Source organism: Corvus cornix, chromosome 1A, assembly GCF_000738735.6.
Source record: "Corvus cornix cornix isolate S_Up_H32 chromosome 1A, ASM73873v5, whole genome shotgun sequence".
NCBI classification, from domain to species: domain Eukaryota; kingdom Metazoa; phylum Chordata; class Aves; order Passeriformes; family Corvidae; genus Corvus; species Corvus cornix.
The window spans coordinates 1088209-1106526 of NC_047057.1; the positions used below are offsets into that span (position 1 = coordinate 1088209).

Here is an 18318-nt window from a genome sequence, read left to right on the forward strand (position 1 = left end):
ATGAGCCGCAGGGGTTTGGGAGGTCCAGCCTGGAGGCTCCTGGGGTGAGGAACATCTGCTGAGGTGGGGCTGAGCTGCCTCTCTGAGGGGCTTCATTTCACTGAAATCCGGGTTCGGCATCGACAGATTCCGGTGGAATGAAGGGCACCAGGAAGGCCCCAGTGGCATCTCCAGCCAAGGTGTGCCAGGGAGAACTTGGGATGCCCGTGCCCTGGATAAAGCCTTGCTTTTCCAAAGGTCTGGATCTCGTGGCAGCCAGGAGATCTCCCTGTCCTGGTGCTGCTTCCTGCAGCATTTTCCTCTCCATTAAGGAAGGAGTTGTTCCCACCTTTAAAGATCTCGGATGTGTGGGATCTGAAGGCATTCCTCCTTCCACCCCTTTCCATGTGCTCTTCAACTTGCAGGAGGAGGAAAGGAAGGAACCATCTGTGAACATCCTGGAAATTTATCCCGTTTGACTCCTGAAGAAGCTCCTTCCTAAAGAAGTTCCATGGAGATGTGGGACCATGGCCCCAGTGTGACCACGAGCTCCTGAGCCCACCCCAGGAGCTCTGCTTCGAAATCCCAAACTTTTGGGGGTTCAGAGGAGACCTGAGCTAGGTTTTCCTCCTCTCTGACCTGCCCGAGGTGGTGGCACCACCACAAAAATGTCCCCATGGACTCAGGACCTACCTTTGGGCCTGGGGGGCCTCTTTCACCTCTCAGGCCGTCCTTCCCAGGATCTCCCTGAAAACCAGCAGGAATGTGTTAGCTCCCCTGTAAAATTCCCATTTCCTGTGCGCTGATCCCACACTAACTCCACCTTTTCCTGAGGGACCAACCAACCTCTTCTTGTGTCACCTTAATTCCCATTTTTAAGGTAAATTTGGAGCAATTCTGCTCTTCACTTGAAGCTTGACCTCCAGAAGGGCTCTTGTTCCTGGGAGTTCTCCTGCTTTTCCTTTTTCCATTGCTATCCCATCTGGAATAACGGAACTACCTCTTTTGCAACCCTAATTTTGCCTTTATTTCCCTGCCACCACATCTTGGCTGAGGAAGCAACATCATTTCTTCGGGAAAGCCTGGGATTGGATCTGTTTTGGGCTGACGGATCCATGGGGATATTCCCTGCTTTTCTCCCAATCCCACTTTTCCTGTGACTCAGGACATGAGTCCTGCAGGTAAATCAGGAATTTGGCAGGACTGGCTGCAAAGGATCCATCCAAAGACACCCTTTGGAAGTCTGGGAATGAGTTTTTCCTCCCAGCACAAAGAAATATCCCAGGAATTGCTGCTCTGCCTTGTGTTCTCCTCTGTCCCCACCAAATAAACAGCAGCAATAAATAAAATTAAAAACAAATCAAATAATTAAATCAAATAAATTGAACAATTAAATAGAATAAATTCAATAATGAAAGAAAATAAATCATTAAAGAAAGTAAATGAAATAATTAAATGACAAATTTAAATTCCCAATTCTTGTTAAGATGGCCACAGGGAGAAGGGTGGGAGAAGGGTGAGGAGCTGCTTTGATATTTTTGGGAATCTCCCAAATAGGATTTAGGTAAAGCCATGAGAAACTTGGTAATATTTTCCCTGATTTTTTTCCCACGGGGATGAATAAAGGATGGAGCGAATCCATCTCTGCTGGATTTATCCATCTGTGCTGGATCCATCCAACCCCGATCTGAATAAATAAATATTATTTATTTATAATGCTGGGAATAAATAAAAGCTCTCCCAAAATCCACCCTCCCCCAGCTGCTCCTTCAGGGATTCCTTACGTCCTTCCCGGGTTCTCCTGGATCTCCTTTCATTCCCTGCTCTCCAGGTCGCCCTGGGAGTCCAGGAGGACCCTGCAAGAAGAGATCGACAGGAAAAACAACAAATAGAGCACAAGAAGCTCAGAAAAGGAAAATAGCGAGGCAAATGTTATTTTTCCCACAGGAAAGGAATCTTTGGAAGTGGATGTTTCCAAGTGAGGGCTCCCATTGGGATGGGGAAGGGAATCAGAGCAGCCCCAACACTCTCCAGGGCACGAAATTATAATAATAGTGAGAAAAATGGAATTATTACCCTGATTCCTCTCACTCCTGGCTCTCCAGGGACTCCAGCTTCTCCCTAAAAGAGAGGAGCAGCTTTCCAAGTCCATCAAGCAACGGGAATTTTATTGCACTTACACCTGGAGGAAATGGTTTCAAGGGAGACAAGCGAGTCCATCACCCATTCCAGGGGCTCTAACGGAGGTGAAATCTCTTTGGCACTGCTTAATGCTTGGAAAACTGGGATAGAGGCAGGTTTTGGGATATCTGGGATGTCTTAAATTAGGGATGGTGTTTTACAGCATTCCCGTAAACAAGGAGAAAAGGGCACAAGGTGTGGGGTGGCTGGAATATTTAAACGTAGGGGTAGGATGAGGGGATTGCCACCAAATCCCACTGTTCTGAGCTCCAGGAATGTTTGGATAACGCTCTCAGGGGCAGGGTGGGATTGCTGGAGTGTCCTGTGCAGGGCCAGGAGATGATCCTCGTGGTCCCTTCCAACGCAGGATATTCTGGGATTCCATTAGAGGCATTTTGTCTTCTGCATCTCCCAGAAAAAAAAGTTAGACTTGAGTTCTTTCATAGCCTTTCTGTTCCAGCCTTTTGGAATGGGAAATCCAAGATAAAATAAGGATGAAGAGGATTCTCCACAGTCTCGTTTAAGGGAACAAATAAACAGGAAATAAAATGATCAGGGATCAACTCCAGGACAAATCCAAGGGTTTCATTTTCCAGCTGCTGTTTTCCTGGTGCCTCGGGAAGGGGCGGGATTACCTTGGTCCCAGAGGAGCCTTTCTTCCCTGGTTCTCCCTACAATGCAAAAGTTTTTCACCATCATTTCCTGCTGAAATTCAAAGTTCTTGTTCTGGAATCACGACTCCGAAGTCAGGGCTGTTGGAATGCAGCCACTTCCTTTTTTTCCAAGATTTCCCTGGGTGATCCTATCCCACCTGATGTCCAGGGATCAAGCCAGCCCTTGGAGCCGCAGAAAGCTCTTCACTGACTGTGGTCAGGTGAGGTTTTCCAGGAGCCAAGTTGGGAATTCATGGGAGGCTGGGAGGAGACAGAGCCAGGACAGGTGCCCCAAACTGACCACAGGGATATTCCAAACTGACCACAGGGATATTCCAGACCAGGCGACATCAAGCTCAGTGTACAAAAATCCAGTTTTCCAGAAGCCATCAGGATGATTTGGTGAGGGCCCACCTTGTTTGGTCCCAAGAGGAGGGAACTATTAATAGGGATCCTATTCCATGTGCAGGGATCAACCCAGGCCTTGGAGCTGAGGAAGCTCTTCACTGGGGTCAGGAGAGATTTCCAGAACCCAGTCAGGATGTTTTTGTGAGGGGCCAGCTTGTTTTTGTGAGGGGCCACCTTGGTTTTGTGAGGGGCCACCTTGGTTTTGTGAGGGGCCACCTTGGTTTTTGTGAGGGGCCACCTTGGTTTTTGTGAGGCACCATCTTCTTTTGTGAGGGGCCACCTTGGTTTTGTGAGGGCCCACCTCGTTTGGCCATAAGAGGGAATAATTCGGGCCGTCCTGTGAGTAGTAGGGATTTGAACTCCATGATTTTTATGGATCCTTTCCAAGTTGAGATCATCTGAGGCTCAGAACCAGAAGTGAGCCCCTCAGGGCTGGTGTGGGTGTACCTCGTGCTAAATCCATGTCAAGCAGATGTGACTCAGTGACAAAAATCCTGATCAAAGAATCCCAGAATGGTTTGGCTTGTAAAGGACTTTAGGGATCATCTCATCCCACCCCCTGCCATGGCAGGGACACCTTTCACTATCCCAGGTTGCTCCAAGCCCCAGCCTGGGACACTGCCAGGGATCCAGGGGCAGCCACAGCTGCTCTGGGCACTGATGCTGAATAACAAGGAATGTTGTCCCTTTGTCCTGCTTGTCACTGCAGGGCAGAACTGGGATTGTTGGTTATTCCCAAGGCAGCAGCAGCTCCATCCCCCTGGATCCTGCCTTTACTTACATCTTTTCCTCTCAGCCCGGCCTCTCCTGGTTTTCCAGGGAATCCCGGTTCACCTCTCTCCCCCTAAAGGAAACAAGACTTGTCACGCTCCTATTTCGCATTCCCATTTCAGACATTGAGGGGCAGGTTCCAGCAGCACATCCATGGTCATGGAGTTGCTTCCACACTCCTGGATGAGGTTTGGGCTCAGAGCATTTACCCTGTGCTACGAAGGGCTGGGATTGTAGGATTTCTATTATTGATATTTATTTGACTGTGATTTATTTAATAATCTGTATTTATAGTGTTTCAATTTATTTACTTATAGTATTATTATTTTTATGGGATTATTGGGCTGGAAAGCATCCAGCTCTAACCTCATCCATCCTGACTCCACCGTCATCCCTGGAATTCACTCAGGCCAGAATCCGTTGAGGTTCTCCACCTCTAAATTAGCAGAGACTCGAGATGGATCCAGGCTTGGACACAGGATCAGTTCCCATTCCATGTTCTAGTTTTTATTCCCAATTAAATCAGCTGAGCTCTCATGGATGGGTCCTCATGTGCTCTGTTTGATGTTTGTCCCACAAGGTCGTGGGTTTGATCCCATTTCCTTAAGAGTTGGGTTAGATGACCCTTGTGGGTCTCTCCCAGCTCAGAATATTCCATGAAATCTGGGAAGTTTGTGACACGGCCTCCCCAGGCCTTCTCCCAACCCCAAACACCTTTTGCTGCCTGCACTTTGCAACCTCATTAGCACATCTCGTTAACACCTCCTGGCTTGGATGCATCCCATTTTTCTCTTGTGCCATCCCATTTCTCCCTGCCCAGGAAGCTGATCCAGCCGAAATATTCCATTCACTGATCTGTGGAACAATTCCCAAATCCAAAACCTCCTCCAGCCAAGCCTGGGGAGATCCCTGTTTGAGGAATGCCCACAGTGAGACTGAAGTGAACAAATGCCACAGCTGGGATCTTTTCCAGAAATTTCTTGACTGGTTTTGAACTTTTCCTGGGAAAAATCCTGCTAGTGAGGATTAGCAGGAATTTTTTTAAGGCCTGATAAAAGATGTTGGAAGAAACCTCCAAGACCACTTGGTTCCACCCCCTGCCTGGGCAGGGACACCTCCCACTGTGCCAGGCTGCTCCAAGCCCCAATGTCCAGCCTGGCTTTGGACACTGCCAGGGATCCAGGGGCAGCCACAGCTGCTCTGGGAATTCCATTCCAGGGCCTCCCCACCCTCACAGGGAACAAAGCTTTCCATGGACTCACCTTCTGACCTGGCTTCCCAGACAATCCCACATTTCCCTGCAGAAACAGAAGGAATGACACAGGTAAGATAATTCCCGGTGTCAGCAGCTAAAATCAGAGAAGGGGAAAACCGGGAATGTCCCAGAAGGGGCTGCTCCAAGCACACCCTGTCTGGAACTTCCCGTCTCCCCCACTTTGAAACCATCACTATTTTGGGCTTCCCACCCCTCTCCCAAGGATACTCATCCATAATATTGGGATTTGCCAATTTTTGCTGGTTTAAAATGAATGGGACTGTGAATGTCCCTGGAGAAGGGATTAACCCAACCCTTCCTGGGCATCAGCCAACTCCCATGGGAGCCACCAGAACCTCCTTAGACACAAAAGTCAGGAAGATAAAGCCTAAGGTGACTTTCAGGACAGGAAATCATTGGAAATGGGACTTCCTTGGATTCTGTTCACCAAGATTGGATTCTGTCCACCGAATCACCAGTTGAGCATTGACCGTCCGTGTTTTCCTCCAGTCATGAGGAATTCTCCACATTTTGGGGCAGTCCCGCACAGTTTGCACCTAGCTGTGGAGGACAGAGCTCATGGACCCCACCGCCCCAGACCTCCCCAGGGTCACCAACCCTGCTCCTTGTCACCTCCCCAGTGCTCATCTCCTCAGAGGTGAAGGCCAACAAATCCATGGAGGTGACGGAGAGATTTTGTCCCTAAACCTCCCGGTTTGTCCCCTGAGCCCTTCCCATTCCACACCCACCCCACTGTCCCACTCACCCTGTCACCAATGTCTCCCTTTAGCCCAGGCTGGCCAGGAATTCCAAATCCTGGACTTCCCTGAAAAAACAAAGGCATACAGTGTCTTGCCAGGGCAGCTTTTCCGAGCTCATCCGAGAAATCTCCACAGAGCAGGAAAAGCCAGAGCAGATCCAAGGTATTTCCATCCGCATGGACAACCAGGGAGTGGAGCATTGAGTCCCTCCCTGATTTCCTTTCCAGGAGCTTTGGATTTCTCTACATGGAAGGCTCCCCCTGGATTCCTGGATGGATGACTTGGGGAGAAATCCCATCTTCCCCAGAGTTTCCTTGGTCGCCACAACAAAAGAAATCCTTTTATCCCTACAGGAAGTGCAAGGTCATCACCTTCTCCCCTTTTTCTCCTGGGATTCCTTTGTCTCCTTGTGGTCCAGCTGGTCCGGGATCTCCCTGGGAAGAAAAGACACACCTGGAACCAAGAATATCCCGCAGGAAGCCAAGCCCTGTTCCCATGACTCCTTAGGGCTGCGTTTTGCACTTCTAATGCACCCTGGAAAAAATTCCCTTGCCAAATCCACCCATCCATCCATCCTGGATTTAGAAGGAAGTTTTTTCTCAGGGCACTTGATCTTCTGCCATGCCAAAGTCATCACAGCTGCTGCCACACTACAAAGCACCATAAATGCATTTTTACTGGTTTAAACGGAATAAAATGAGCACCTTCCATTTCTCTGCAGGTTGACAGTGAAGTATCGGGAAGAAATGAAAAAAAATTTGGATATTCCAGGCCACATTCCATCACCAGGCCACAGCAAAATTCCTAGGACACTACTTAAGCTCAGCCTAAAAGAAAAGAGGGATTTTTGCCAGCCAAGGCTAAGCAGTCTGGGCAATAGGACCAATAAAAGGAAGTGATTCCAACATCCAATCCCAGGAAAAAAGTCAAAATCCATTGTGTCTATGGAATGAGGGAGGTCTGAAGCACTGCAGGGAATTTCCATGGAAAAGCCAAGGGGAATCAGTCCTGCAGTAAATCCTTCTCACAGAGAGAAGGTTCTTTCTTGGCAGGATGGCAGCGAGAGAGCAAGACTGAAAAAAAAATTAAAAATTCCATTGAAAATATTCCAGGTCATGTTCCACGTCAAAGCCACTGAGAACGTGAATGGAATCCTCTAAAGCTGCTGGAAAACATGGACAATAAAGCCAGGGAATAGCTCTGTCCCAGAGATCTCCTTGGTTTGGGAAATTCAGTTTGCTCTCAATGAGGCCAAACTCTGGATCAGGACCTAAAGATGTGGGAAATCTCCATCCATGGGAATTCTCAGCACAGGAGACCTGACCCAGCTTTGGAGTGGGCTCTGCTTTGAGCAGGACGTGGGATTGGAGACCTCCAAAAATCCCTTCCAGCCTCTGCTATCCCTGACTTTCACCTCCCTTGGCTGGAAGTATCTTCTGGGATTGGGCTGGATCTGCCTTTGAGTGATGTCTCCCTTCTGAAATCCCAAATTTCCCTCCAGCACCAGGTAAAAATGTCAATAAAATAAAGAAATATCCCCAGGAGAAGACTTTTCCAAGCTCTCCTCTCCTGTCAATCACAACAGAGATGGGATTCAGGAAACATGGAACAACCTCCCCCTTTCCAGGAGGAGATCTTGCCTTTTCAAGCAGTGCTAATTAATGAATGAATTAATTAACAGTCTTACCCTTACACCTTTCTTGCCTGGAGGTCCCAAAACCTGAGGAGGAGAAGAAATCACAGAAATCCTCAGTTATTTGTGGAAAAAAAAAATTAAAAAATCTCCTTTTCATGGTATCTTTTCCAAAGCAAGGAATGTTATGGAATAAGAATTGTTATGGGACAAGAATTTTTATGGGATAAGAAATCTTATGGCACACAGAGGTGGCCACCACTGAGGTTTCTCCTTAAAGCTGGAATCTGGAAGGACATGGAGAGCTGTGGGTGGTCCTGCAGGGCTCATCCCTGTGGATGAGGAGCTTGAGCAGGGACAGGCCTGGAGCACCTGGATTCAGTGGTGGGAATTTTTATCCTGATGTTTCCTGGACAGCAGTGAAGCTCCTTTGAGGGGACAATGGGAATACTGGGAATACAAGAAGTGGAGCAAAGGAGAAGAGGACAAAGTTGGCTGGAGGGTCAGGGAAAAGGTTTGGGTGTTCTTCCCGCAGTTCTGTGGGACACAGCTCTTGGATTCCCAGCATTTTGGGATTGGAGCTGCACAGCTGAAGGACATGAAAGGCTCTAATCCACTCCAAGTTACCTCCAAGGCTGGAGCACCTGGAAATCCTGGGTTTCCCTTCAAGGCAAGAGGATGGAATGGTGGCCATTGAAATGAAAAATGGGAGGCAGAGAAAACTTTCTGCTCATCCCTTTCCCACCATTTATTCCTTAAAAGTGCCCAAAACTCATCTCGGAAGCACAAGAGCCAAGGAGAGGGGACACACTGAGCTCAAGGATATCCCTGCTGGATCCCACAGGGAACAAACTGGGAAAAATCAGGATCGTTTCACCTGAGCTGGTCAAACGTTCTCTTACTGTTTCACTCACTTGGTCTCCCTTCTGCCCTGGAGGTCCTGGGATTCCCTGGAAGAAATCAGAAGGGAGTTTCTGCCACAAGGAAAACAGATCCAGCACTTTCGATTCCTGCTGTGGTGGGACATTCCCAGACAGAGGGAGGGAGGGAAGGATGGAGCTCTTCAACCCAATTTTCCGTTAATTACAGGACAGCTCTTCCAGCCTGGAACTCTGGAGTCTCCCTGGCCACAAAAGCACCGTTTATTATTTAAAATATCCCACCCTGCTGCCATTCCAGATCTCTCCTGGCAGCAAGGAATTCCAGAGTCCAGGAAGTGTAAAATGATTCCCATTCTTTGCTTTTGACCTGAAGGTTCCGGGTCAGGCTGGTTTGGTTGAAGATTTCCCTGCTCAGAGGCCTTGGAAGGTCACTTCCAACCCAAACTATTCTGTGATCCAATGATTCCCACAGGAATCATGATGATGCCGGTTAGGGACAGAAAATTTCCTTGGAACCTGAATTCCAGGCCCAGGAACTCGGGGTCAGGATTTCAGCACCCACCTTTGGTCCTGGTGCTCCTGGAGGTCCCATCATTCCCTGAAAACAACAGAGGAAGCAGTGAAAGCTCTGATTTTAAACCCCAAATCTTCCCTTCTCTCGCCCTTTCCATTTGGAACCATGGGATTCCAAGGAAAATCTAAATATTGGAGGAGACTTCGGAGACTCTGAACATTCCGAGAGGATTTTAATGCAAACCTCACTGCGAAATTCCCAACCCACCTGCTCTCCTTCTTCTCCCTTCACACCAGCAGTGCCGGGAATGCCAATTCCTGCCATTCCCTGCAAGGAAAGCACAGCATCCTCAGGAATGCTGATCCCAGAGCACCCATCCTTCCCAGATTGCTGCTCCAGAGTCTTTCTTAGCCAAGCAGGAGGGGAGAAATTTCCTCTGGAAGTGTTTGGCTCTGAGCAGAGCCAGTAAACTCCAGGAATGTTGGGAGATCCCAAAATGCCTTCCCACAAGTCTATCCTGATATTCCTTTCACTTTCCTCCTGGGCTGAGGGATTCAGGAAATATCTGACCTTTTCTCCTCTTGGTCCAGGAAGTCCAGGAACCCCATGGGGCCCTACAGGGCCCGGCAAACCAGGTTTTCCCTGGAAAGGAAGGAACATCATCAGATCCCTTTTTTTATCCAATCTGGAAATTTTTAATTCTGCAGGGAAATATTGATCCTGACATCTGAACAGTTCCTTGAAAACTGAGGAATTACAGAGCTGTCTGTGTATTCCCAAATTTCCTTTCCTCCACAAAGAAGTTATGAATCCCTGGTTTTACTCGGGAAGGGGAAACAATGGAAGACAGAGACTGGGAACCCACGTTGGTCTGGAATGGGGAATCCAGACACATGGAAAGGGCTGATTTATGGGATATGGCTCTCCAACATGGCAAAGACAACCAAAACCAGATCCAAGAAGGTCAGAAAGAGGCACCTTGGGAAGGATGGAAAAACAGCACATGGATGTTATCCTTCAAGTCTGAGCCATTTGTAAGGCGGGGAATTCCCAAACCAATCCTGGTGTCTTTATTCCCAGTAATCCTCCGTGGACTTTCTTCCTTCTCTTAGCTCCCCTTGAACTCAAACTTCCCCCACCCCAAACGTCCCTGCGGGATGATTTCTGGGAAGAAGCACCCCTTTTCCTTTGTTTTGGATCTGCTGCCAGCTCGGGCCGTTTGCTGTCCCGTGCTTCTGATCCACATTTTTCCCTCCTCTGGATCTGTCCCAGTTTTTCCCTGACTTCCTGGGGCCACTCACCGGCTCTCCTGTGTCTCCTCTGTCACCTTTGAGGCCACTCCTCCCACGGGGACCCTGCATGAAGCACAGGATAGTCTCACTTCATGATCCCTTTATGGATCTCCATGGAATTTTGGGAAGTTTGGAAGCCACAACTTCTTGGGCAGCTTGGAAATAATTACAGAAAAAGGATTTTCATCCCAAAGTGAAAGCCACCCTCAGGTACTCACCCTGATTCCTGAATCCCCTGGTTCACCCTGAAACACAAAGGACAAGGAGAATTCCCATGGGATGGGCATTTTGGGACTCCTCGCCAAACTTCATCCCAGCAAAAAATCCTGCAGGCTGACAATCCAAGAGAGCAAAATTCCCACTCCCGAGGGAAGGAGAGCTTTGGGAGAGGTCTCCAGACACCTCCACCTGCAACTTTTGGAGTCAGATCTCCTTTTGCTGTGGCACATCCCAGAACTGTGCTCCAAACTCACCTTGATGGAGATGCCTGGTGGCCCTGGAGAACCTGGAGAACCCGGAACCCCAGGAACCCCTGGCTGCCCCTTCTGCCCCTGCAACAAGGAAAAGTGGGAGAGGGAGGGATGTGGGATCTCTGCCAGGCTTTGGGAAGCTGAAGGCTCCCCCACACTTGGGGTTTGATACTCACAGGGGGGCCAGGCTGCCCATTCCGGCCAGGAATCACCTCCACTCCTCCCAGGACATAGCCCGGCTCTCCCTGTGGATAAAGGCATGTTGGGAGATCCAGGAGCAGACTGGGAATTTGGTGATTTAGGGGCAATTCCATCAACTCAAAGCACCTGGTACCCAAAGCCACATGGCCATGACCTGAGTTTTGCTTGCTGGCATGGAAAATAATGAATCCCGGGGAAAAAAAAGGACGTTGGCTTTCAGCAGGATCCATTCCTGATCTTCATCTGTACGGATGGCTCAGGGGGATGTGAGGAAAGAGGAGGAATGGGGACTGGGAGAAGGACAGGATCCTGGGATCTGCCCTCGGTTGGTATTGAAATATTTTAGTGTCCATGAAGGCATGAAATTCCTGAGGGAAACTCCCCCAGCTGGACTGGCAGTGTAGGATTAGTTAGACACAGCTTAAAAGTTCACAGTCACCAAAGATCCTGGTGAAAATGCTTGGGAAAGAGAGGTCACAACAACGGAATGGATTTTTCCTAGTGAAATCCAGGAATGGAACTCACTCTGTCTCCTTTTGGCCCTGCTGGTCCTGGGTAGCCTGGAGATCCCTGGAATTAAAAATAAATTCTGCAGCATTAAATAGAAAATCACCCACAAGACCACGGATTCTGATCCCTGGAGGTGTCCAGGGCCAGGTAGGACAGGGCTTGGAGCAACCTGGGATGGTGGGAGGTGTCCCTGCCCATGGAATGGGATGAGTTTTAAGGTTCCTTCCAACCCAAACCAACCTGGGATTGCCAATACTCACAGTGTCACCTTGGCTGCCAGGGAGCCCCTGCAAAACAGGACAGATGGATGCTGGTCATATTCTCTGGAATGACCCTTTGGAAAAGCTCGTTAAACCAATCCATACCATGATTCCAGGGGGACCTGGAGGCCCTGGCCGGCCCGGCCTACCCGGTAGCCCAGGAATGCCATCCTTCCCAGGGAGACCCTAAAAACATGGAAAATAGCAGTGATGGCCTTGGAAGTGCAAACCCAAGGAGCTCCATGCAGCACTTGAGAGCATTCCCAAATGCCAGAGCAGTTCCCTTTTCCTGGATTTTCAAAGCCAGCATGGAGCAGGAATAGCAAAACACCAACAGAAGAGATCTGAGGGTGATTCTTTGCTCGAGCTCTTCCTCGGTCATAATTTGGTTGTATTTAGTGCCAGAGGGCAGGGCTGGATGGGATATGGGGAAGGAATTCCTGGCTGGAGGGTGGGGAGGCCAGGGAATGGAATTCCCAGAGCAGCTGTGGCTGCCCCTGGATCCCTGGAATGTCCAAGGTCAGGCTGGACATTGGGGCTTGGAGCAGCCTGGGACAGTGGGAGGTGTCAAGGTTGGAATTTGATGATCTTGAAGTTCCCTTCCCACCCAAACCATTCCGTGATTCCATGATATTAATTATCCAAGTGGATCATGCTGGTGGGACCATTCCCTTAAGAGCTGGACTCGATGACCCATGCGGGCCCCTTCCAGCTGGGAATATTCTGTGACTCACCCGCTCCCCCTTCTCTCCCTTCACGGTGAAGCCGTGGGGGTCAGAACCCCTGTGAGCTGCTGAGCCCCTGGAGCCCTTCCATGGAAAAGAGAAAAAAAAATTATCAGGGAATTCATATCCACCAAAGGATGGCAAATAAACTGGAGCGGCCAGGAAACATGGACTAAAAACATTCCTTGGCTTAGGCAAAAAAAGGGAAAAGCAAAGTTGACCATCCAGGAGAATTCTCAAGATGTTTCAATTCTATTCCTATGAATTTATAATATGAATTTTTATTATCTCCAAGTGCTCTGCAGTGGCTTTATCCACCAAAACATTCCCAGCTCTGTCCTGGATTTCCCAATTCCACTCCCTGGATTTCTTTGCTCTTTAGGGCTGGACAGTGAGGTCAGGATGGGACACAGTGTCCTAAATCCGCTGGGATTTCACTTTGAAACTTCTCTCAGGGAAGAAGATTTTCCTTGTGCCTGACCCACCCCAAGCTGGATTTACTCCCAGGTGTAAGAACTCACCTTTCCCAGTGGGATTTGGATCCCTGGAAGCTGAGGGTCAGAACAAATGGCTTCTATCAGCTCTTGGAGGATTTGGGGGAAGTCGTCGAAGGTGCTGACGTAGAAAACGTCCTGGGGGTTCTGTTGCAGCAAGATCCGGTGCAGCTCCATGGGGTCAGCTCCCGACACACCCACAGCAATGACACGGAGCCCTGGAATGACACGGATCCCATCGCTCCCAACCCTTGGGATCAGAGCTTCCAACCCCCTTCCTGGCAGAAACCTCTGGTGGGATCAGGTATAACCCCCGGAGAAGTCATCTGGAGCTGGGTGGGAGTTACAGCAAAGCAGGTTGGGAAGAGAAAAAAGAAAGGATAAAGAAAGGAAGGAGCCAACAGTGCCCTCAGAGGGACTCCTCACACAATGCACCATCCTCAGCAGCCTGGAAATTCATGGAGAACCATGGAAACACAACAGGGCAACCTCAACCTCCTGGAAATTCATGGAGAACCATGGAAACACAACAGGGCAACCTCAACCTCCTGGAAATTCATGGAGAACCATGGAAACACAACAGGCAACCTCAACCCCCTGGAAATTCATGGAGAACCATGGAAACACAACAGGGCAACCTCAACCTCCTTGAAATTCATGGAGAACCGTGGAAACACAACAGGGCAACCTCAACCTCCTTGAAATTCATGGAGAACCGTGGAAACACAACAGGGCAACCTCAAACCCCTGGAAATTCATGGAGAACTGAAGGAAAAAACAACAGGGCAGCCTCAACCACCTGGAAATTCATGGATAACAGAGGGAAACACAACAGGGAATTCTCACCCAAAGCATGGGCTGCTCTGGCTGGGGGTAACACGTCATCCTGGGATTGTCCATCGGTCACGAGCACCAGGATGTGAGGAAAACCCGGCCTCATCCCTCTGGAAGGCTGGAATAATTCCCTTAGCACGTAGGATAGGGCATGGCCTGAGCAGACAGGGAGAGACAGGGTGGGAGTCTGGATTAATTCCGTGGGTCTGGACTCTGGATCTCCTTCCACAGGTGGAGCATGAAGGGAATTCCTCAAAAATGGAAAGCCCTGAGCATGGGAAAACATCTTTTGAAGGATAACAGCAGGAAATCAGCTTGGCCAGAATGGTTCTGGTAGAATTAGCAGACAGTTTTGGAAAGGGAAAACAAATTCAGGAGATTTGAAGCATTTTTCTTACGCTTCAGGAAAAAAATCCACCAAATTCCCATTTCCAAATGTCTTTGGAAAGACCAAGAAAGTTTCGCAAAGAAATATCCCACTGATTGAAACGGTCAAGAAGCTCCAAAACACTATGGAAAGATTCCTACATGGAGTAAAATGTCTTTATTGACACAAACTCCATAAAAAGAAGGATTAGAGACAAGGTTAGCCGGGAATTTCCAGCCTGACTAATTCCATGCTTTCTTTCCCTGAGCAATCCCATAAAAATTCCGGTATTTTGACCATCCCCCTTTTTTTGTGCTCTTATCCAATACCACTGAGGCAGGATGAGGGATTTGGGTGCCTCAAAGCTTTCCTGATGTGAAGAACTCATTGAAAAATCCCAAAACTAGAGAATATTCCAAGTTGGAAAGCATCCACAAGGATCATTGAATCCAGCTCCTGAATGCTCCATAGTGGGATTAAATCTTGGAGTTACTGGCACCAGGCTCCAACCAACTGGGCTAAATGATTAAATGAAAATTAACCTTTTTTTAATTTTCCATTCCTGGTTGTGTTCCTCCAGGGAACCAGGTACTCCCCATGTCCTGCTGGGAATGAGCACATGGAAAGTGTTGTCCCGCTCTGAGCTTTTTAAATGACACAAAAGTATCTGGATTTCTGGGATGCAAGAATGCTTCAAATCAGCCATCCTCATGTTTATGGTGTAAAAACCTTCCTCAAGTGCAGGCAAAATCATAAAATAATGAGGAAAACCCAGGGGGAAAACCAGGACATGGATAAAGCACAAAGTGGTTGGAAAAACCGCTCCCGAAAATTAAATTCAATCTGTTCTCAAATTTAGAACAACTTTGAGCACAACGTTCCCACCAAGGAAATGGCTCCAAACCACTCAGAAAAATGTTTTCCTTGGCTTCCAGGTTCTGACTTGATCCAGAAGGATCATCCCAGGTGTCCAAGTCCCCTCCCAGACCTGTTTTGGTGTTGCCTCCGGTGTAGCTCAGCCCTTTGATGGCTCCGAGGGCTCCGTTGCGGTCGCGGTGTTGGTTGAAGTGAAAAGCTGCCCTGGGCTCCTCGTTGTACTGAGCAACAGCAACCTGCCAAAACCAGGGATTGAAATCCCCAAATCCACAGGAAATGGGACAGACTGCCTCGAGTCAGAGTGTGGTGCCCCGGGAATGGGACTCTGGGAAAAAGGAGTCAGATCGGCACCTAAACCAACATTTTTTTATGTCCCCAGAGTTATTTGTTGGCCCAGGGTAACTCCATCATTCACCTAAAACCTCCAAGCAAGAGTCCAAGAAATTCCCATTTCCTGCTCAACTTAAAGGGGGCTCCGTAATTCTCCCTTCCTAATTTAAATGTGACATTAATTAAGCACAAATGACCCCAAATAAATGAGGAACAGAATCTTCCAATTGGCTTTGCTGTCATTAAATCCCTCAGGCTTCGTTTGCCCTTGAGGAGTTTCCCACCATGACCTGGGGCTTTGGCTCTCTGTTTGTTGGAGGAGGGAGCTGCTGGCACATCCTGCATTTCCCACTTGGATCCACACCTGGATTTCCAACTGTCCTCACTTTGGGTTCCCAACCATCCTCACTCTGGATTTCCAACCATTCCCCCTCTGGATTTCTAATCATTCCCACTCTGGAATCCCAATCATCCCCACTCTGGATTTCCAACCGTCCCCACTCTGGATTTCCAACCATTCCCACTCTGGATTTCCAACCGTCCCCATTCTGGATTTCCAACTGTTCTCACTCTGGATTTCCAACCATTCCCACTCTGGATTTCCAACCGTTCCCACTTTGGATTTCCAACCATTCCTCCTTTGGATTCCCAACCATCCTCACTCTGGATTTCCAACTGTCCTCACTTTGGGTTCCCAACCATTCCCCCTCCAGATTTCTAATCATTCCCACTCTGGATTCCCAACCATTCCCACTTTGGATGGGGTTGGAAATGGGATCCTAGATGGGAATATGCACCCAGCAGATCTCTGAGCTAACCTAGACAGTATTTCAGGTGTGGAATTTGCTTTATTCCCAATGATTCAGTCTTGGAAAAATAACCAAGAAATGGAAATCCATCCAAATGGGAAGGCTGACATTGAGGAGACTTTAATTCCTGTCTGTTTTGTTCCACACATGTTTTTCCCTGGCCTTTCTGTTCCACAGTTCCTGGGTGAGCAGAATCTGCTCTTGGCAGGGCTGAGGAGAAGGAGAAAAGAGAAGGAAAACAACTTCAGGAAATGGAATAACAAAATCTTACCTGTATCCCCTCAGGCCCAATCTTGGGGAAATAGGAAACGATCCGGAAGAGGAGATCCTTCACTTTATTGAAGTTGCTCTGGCCGATACTTGAGGATTCATCCACCAGGAACCCAACGTCTGCCTTGAGCTTCCCACAAACTGCAGAGGGAAGAGGAATTCCGTAAGCTGAGGGGTCCTGAAGCAGAATCGTGGGGTTTTGTGTGTTCAGAGCAACAAAACAAACCCCAAACCTCTTGTGATGCCAAGTTCTGGGTGAGCAGCAGCACCTTCCCCCCTCAGGGTAGTGCCGAGGCCTTCACCACATTTATGGGGTTTGGGCCTTCCCTGACCCTGTCCACTCGTTATTCAAGGAATTAAGACCACTTTTAGCTCCTGGGATCAGAGAAGATCTTGGCCTCTGGAAGTTTTGACTCTTTCTACATCATCATCACAGTCATCATCATCATTCCCACACTCACTTGGCCCAGGCAGGGTTGTCAGCGGGGCCGACACCGCACTGGTCCATACTGGAGCCTCTGGGAGCTTTGTGCTGGTGGGCAATGGGCGAGGAGTGGTCCCCACACTGCTGGGAGATCCAGATGGAGATTTCCTTGTATCCAGTGGTGTAGGAGCCACTGGAGCGCTTGGTGGCTCTCTGGGAGGTCCTGCTGTAGGAGCCAAACAGAAAAGGCGGATTTTAAACCTCTTTTAGCCACGACATCGCTGTCCAGCAAAGAGGAAAAGGGTAGAAAACCCAAAAATCAGCCTCAAGAGCAGTTTTCCAGGGAAAACCGCAAGCCAGAACTCCAGCCTCCACACCTGTTTGTCCAAGGAGCGCTGTCTCCGGTCCCTCCACGTCTCCAAACACTGGTTTTATGGAAAACAAATACGTTTCCTCGGAGCTCAGCCCTGTCACTCGATACGATCGGGAAGCTGCTGGTAACAATTCCTGGGAAAGAGCGGGAGCTGTGGAAAACAGGAGGAAACATGACTGGGAGCCAGAAAAACTCAGAATAATTCCCATTTCTGCAGCATCACTGTTGGCAAACAGGAATTTGGGGATGAGATGATGCCTGGGATTTGGAGCAGAGACACAAGCAAAGCATATCCAAAGTGCAATGGTCAGGTACTAAACCAGATGAAACGAGGTTGATTTTGTGCATTAAAAAGGAAAGAAAACTGGAATTTATCCAAGAATTTAGGGAATTTGGTACAGGTGATGCCTAAGGCTGAGAGACCAATTTCTATCCAGTGGATCCTATGGATAGAAATAAGTTCCTTTTTTTTTGGGAACAAATGGAAAGTTTGATGAAAAATAAAATCCAACTTGATTGAGAAATTCGGTTGCACAGAATTCATAGTTTTGATTTAAAATCATGATAGGGAAAAGATGTCAAAATAATGATTGACATTTCCAAAGCACCTTATTTCAGAAAAAATAAATGATGAGTTTGACAATGTTCAAAGTGAAACTTGCACTTTTTTAGCCTGAAAGAACATTTTACTTAAAAAAAAAATCACGGAAAAAGCTGAACTTCTGTGGAAAGAAATAAAATCAGTGCAAATAATCTGCTCCGTTGTCATCGACTCATAGAATTAAGGTTGGAAAAGATCTCCATAGGTCAAATCCAGTTTGTTGTTCTCAATTCTCCACAAAAAAATTTGGGAGATAAAAAAACCCAGTAAAATCCCCCTTGAAATTTGACTCAAACTCTTCTGCTCCCAGTTTTTGAGAGGCTGAGTCAAAATAGCCATAATTGGTTTATTTTGTCTGATCCAAAAGTGAAATTATCCCAAGCGGAGTAGAAAGGGATCCCATTTTTTATGGGACAGGCTGGATGGAATCAGCAGGGAAAAGGGCA

General features: G+C 48.2%; 1 protein-coding gene across 29 annotated transcripts in view; it reads right to left on the bottom strand.

The window, feature by feature from the left end:
* The window catches only part of LOC104695967 (collagen alpha-1(VII) chain-like), a 91782-nt gene that overhangs the window by 40291 nt on the left and 33173 nt on the right, over nt 1-18318 (bottom strand). For 25 of the 29 annotated variants that reach the window (XR_005604536.1, XR_005604537.1, XM_039571378.1 and 22 more), the window contains 26 exons: nt 17276-17422; nt 16936-17124; nt 16476-16615; nt 15178-15301; nt 13835-13978; nt 13016-13206; nt 12504-12578; nt 11875-11955; nt 11770-11796; nt 11525-11569; nt 10975-11043; nt 10802-10879; nt 10547-10573; nt 10338-10391; nt 9607-9678; nt 9304-9363; nt 9085-9120; nt 8556-8591; nt 7696-7728; nt 6380-6442; nt 6014-6073; nt 5255-5290; nt 4003-4065; nt 2056-2100; nt 1764-1835; nt 673-726 (listed from right to left, as the gene is read on the bottom strand). Coding sequence is in view for 27 of the 29 variants with exons in the window: in XM_039571378.1 (XP_039427312.1) it covers nt 673-726; nt 1764-1835; nt 2056-2100; nt 4003-4065; nt 5255-5290; nt 6014-6073; nt 6380-6442; nt 7696-7728; nt 8556-8591; nt 9085-9120; nt 9304-9363; nt 9607-9678; nt 10338-10391; nt 10547-10573; nt 10802-10879; nt 10975-11043; nt 11525-11569; nt 11770-11796; nt 11875-11955; nt 12504-12578; nt 13016-13206; nt 13835-13978; nt 15178-15301; nt 16476-16615; nt 16936-17124; nt 17276-17422 (2021 nt within the window). In the remaining 2 variants the exon portion in view is untranslated. The remainder of the gene's footprint in view (nt 1-672; nt 727-1763; nt 1836-2055; nt 2101-4002; nt 4066-5254; nt 5291-6013; nt 6074-6379; nt 6443-7695; nt 7729-8555; nt 8592-9084; nt 9121-9303; nt 9364-9606; nt 9679-10337; nt 10392-10546; nt 10574-10801; nt 10880-10974; nt 11044-11524; nt 11570-11769; nt 11797-11874; nt 11956-12503; nt 12579-13015; nt 13207-13834; nt 13979-15177; nt 15302-16475; nt 16616-16935; nt 17125-17275; nt 17423-18318) is intronic. The other 4 variants (XM_039571379.1, XM_039571390.1, XM_039571385.1 and 1 more) reach the window with 4 other exon arrangements.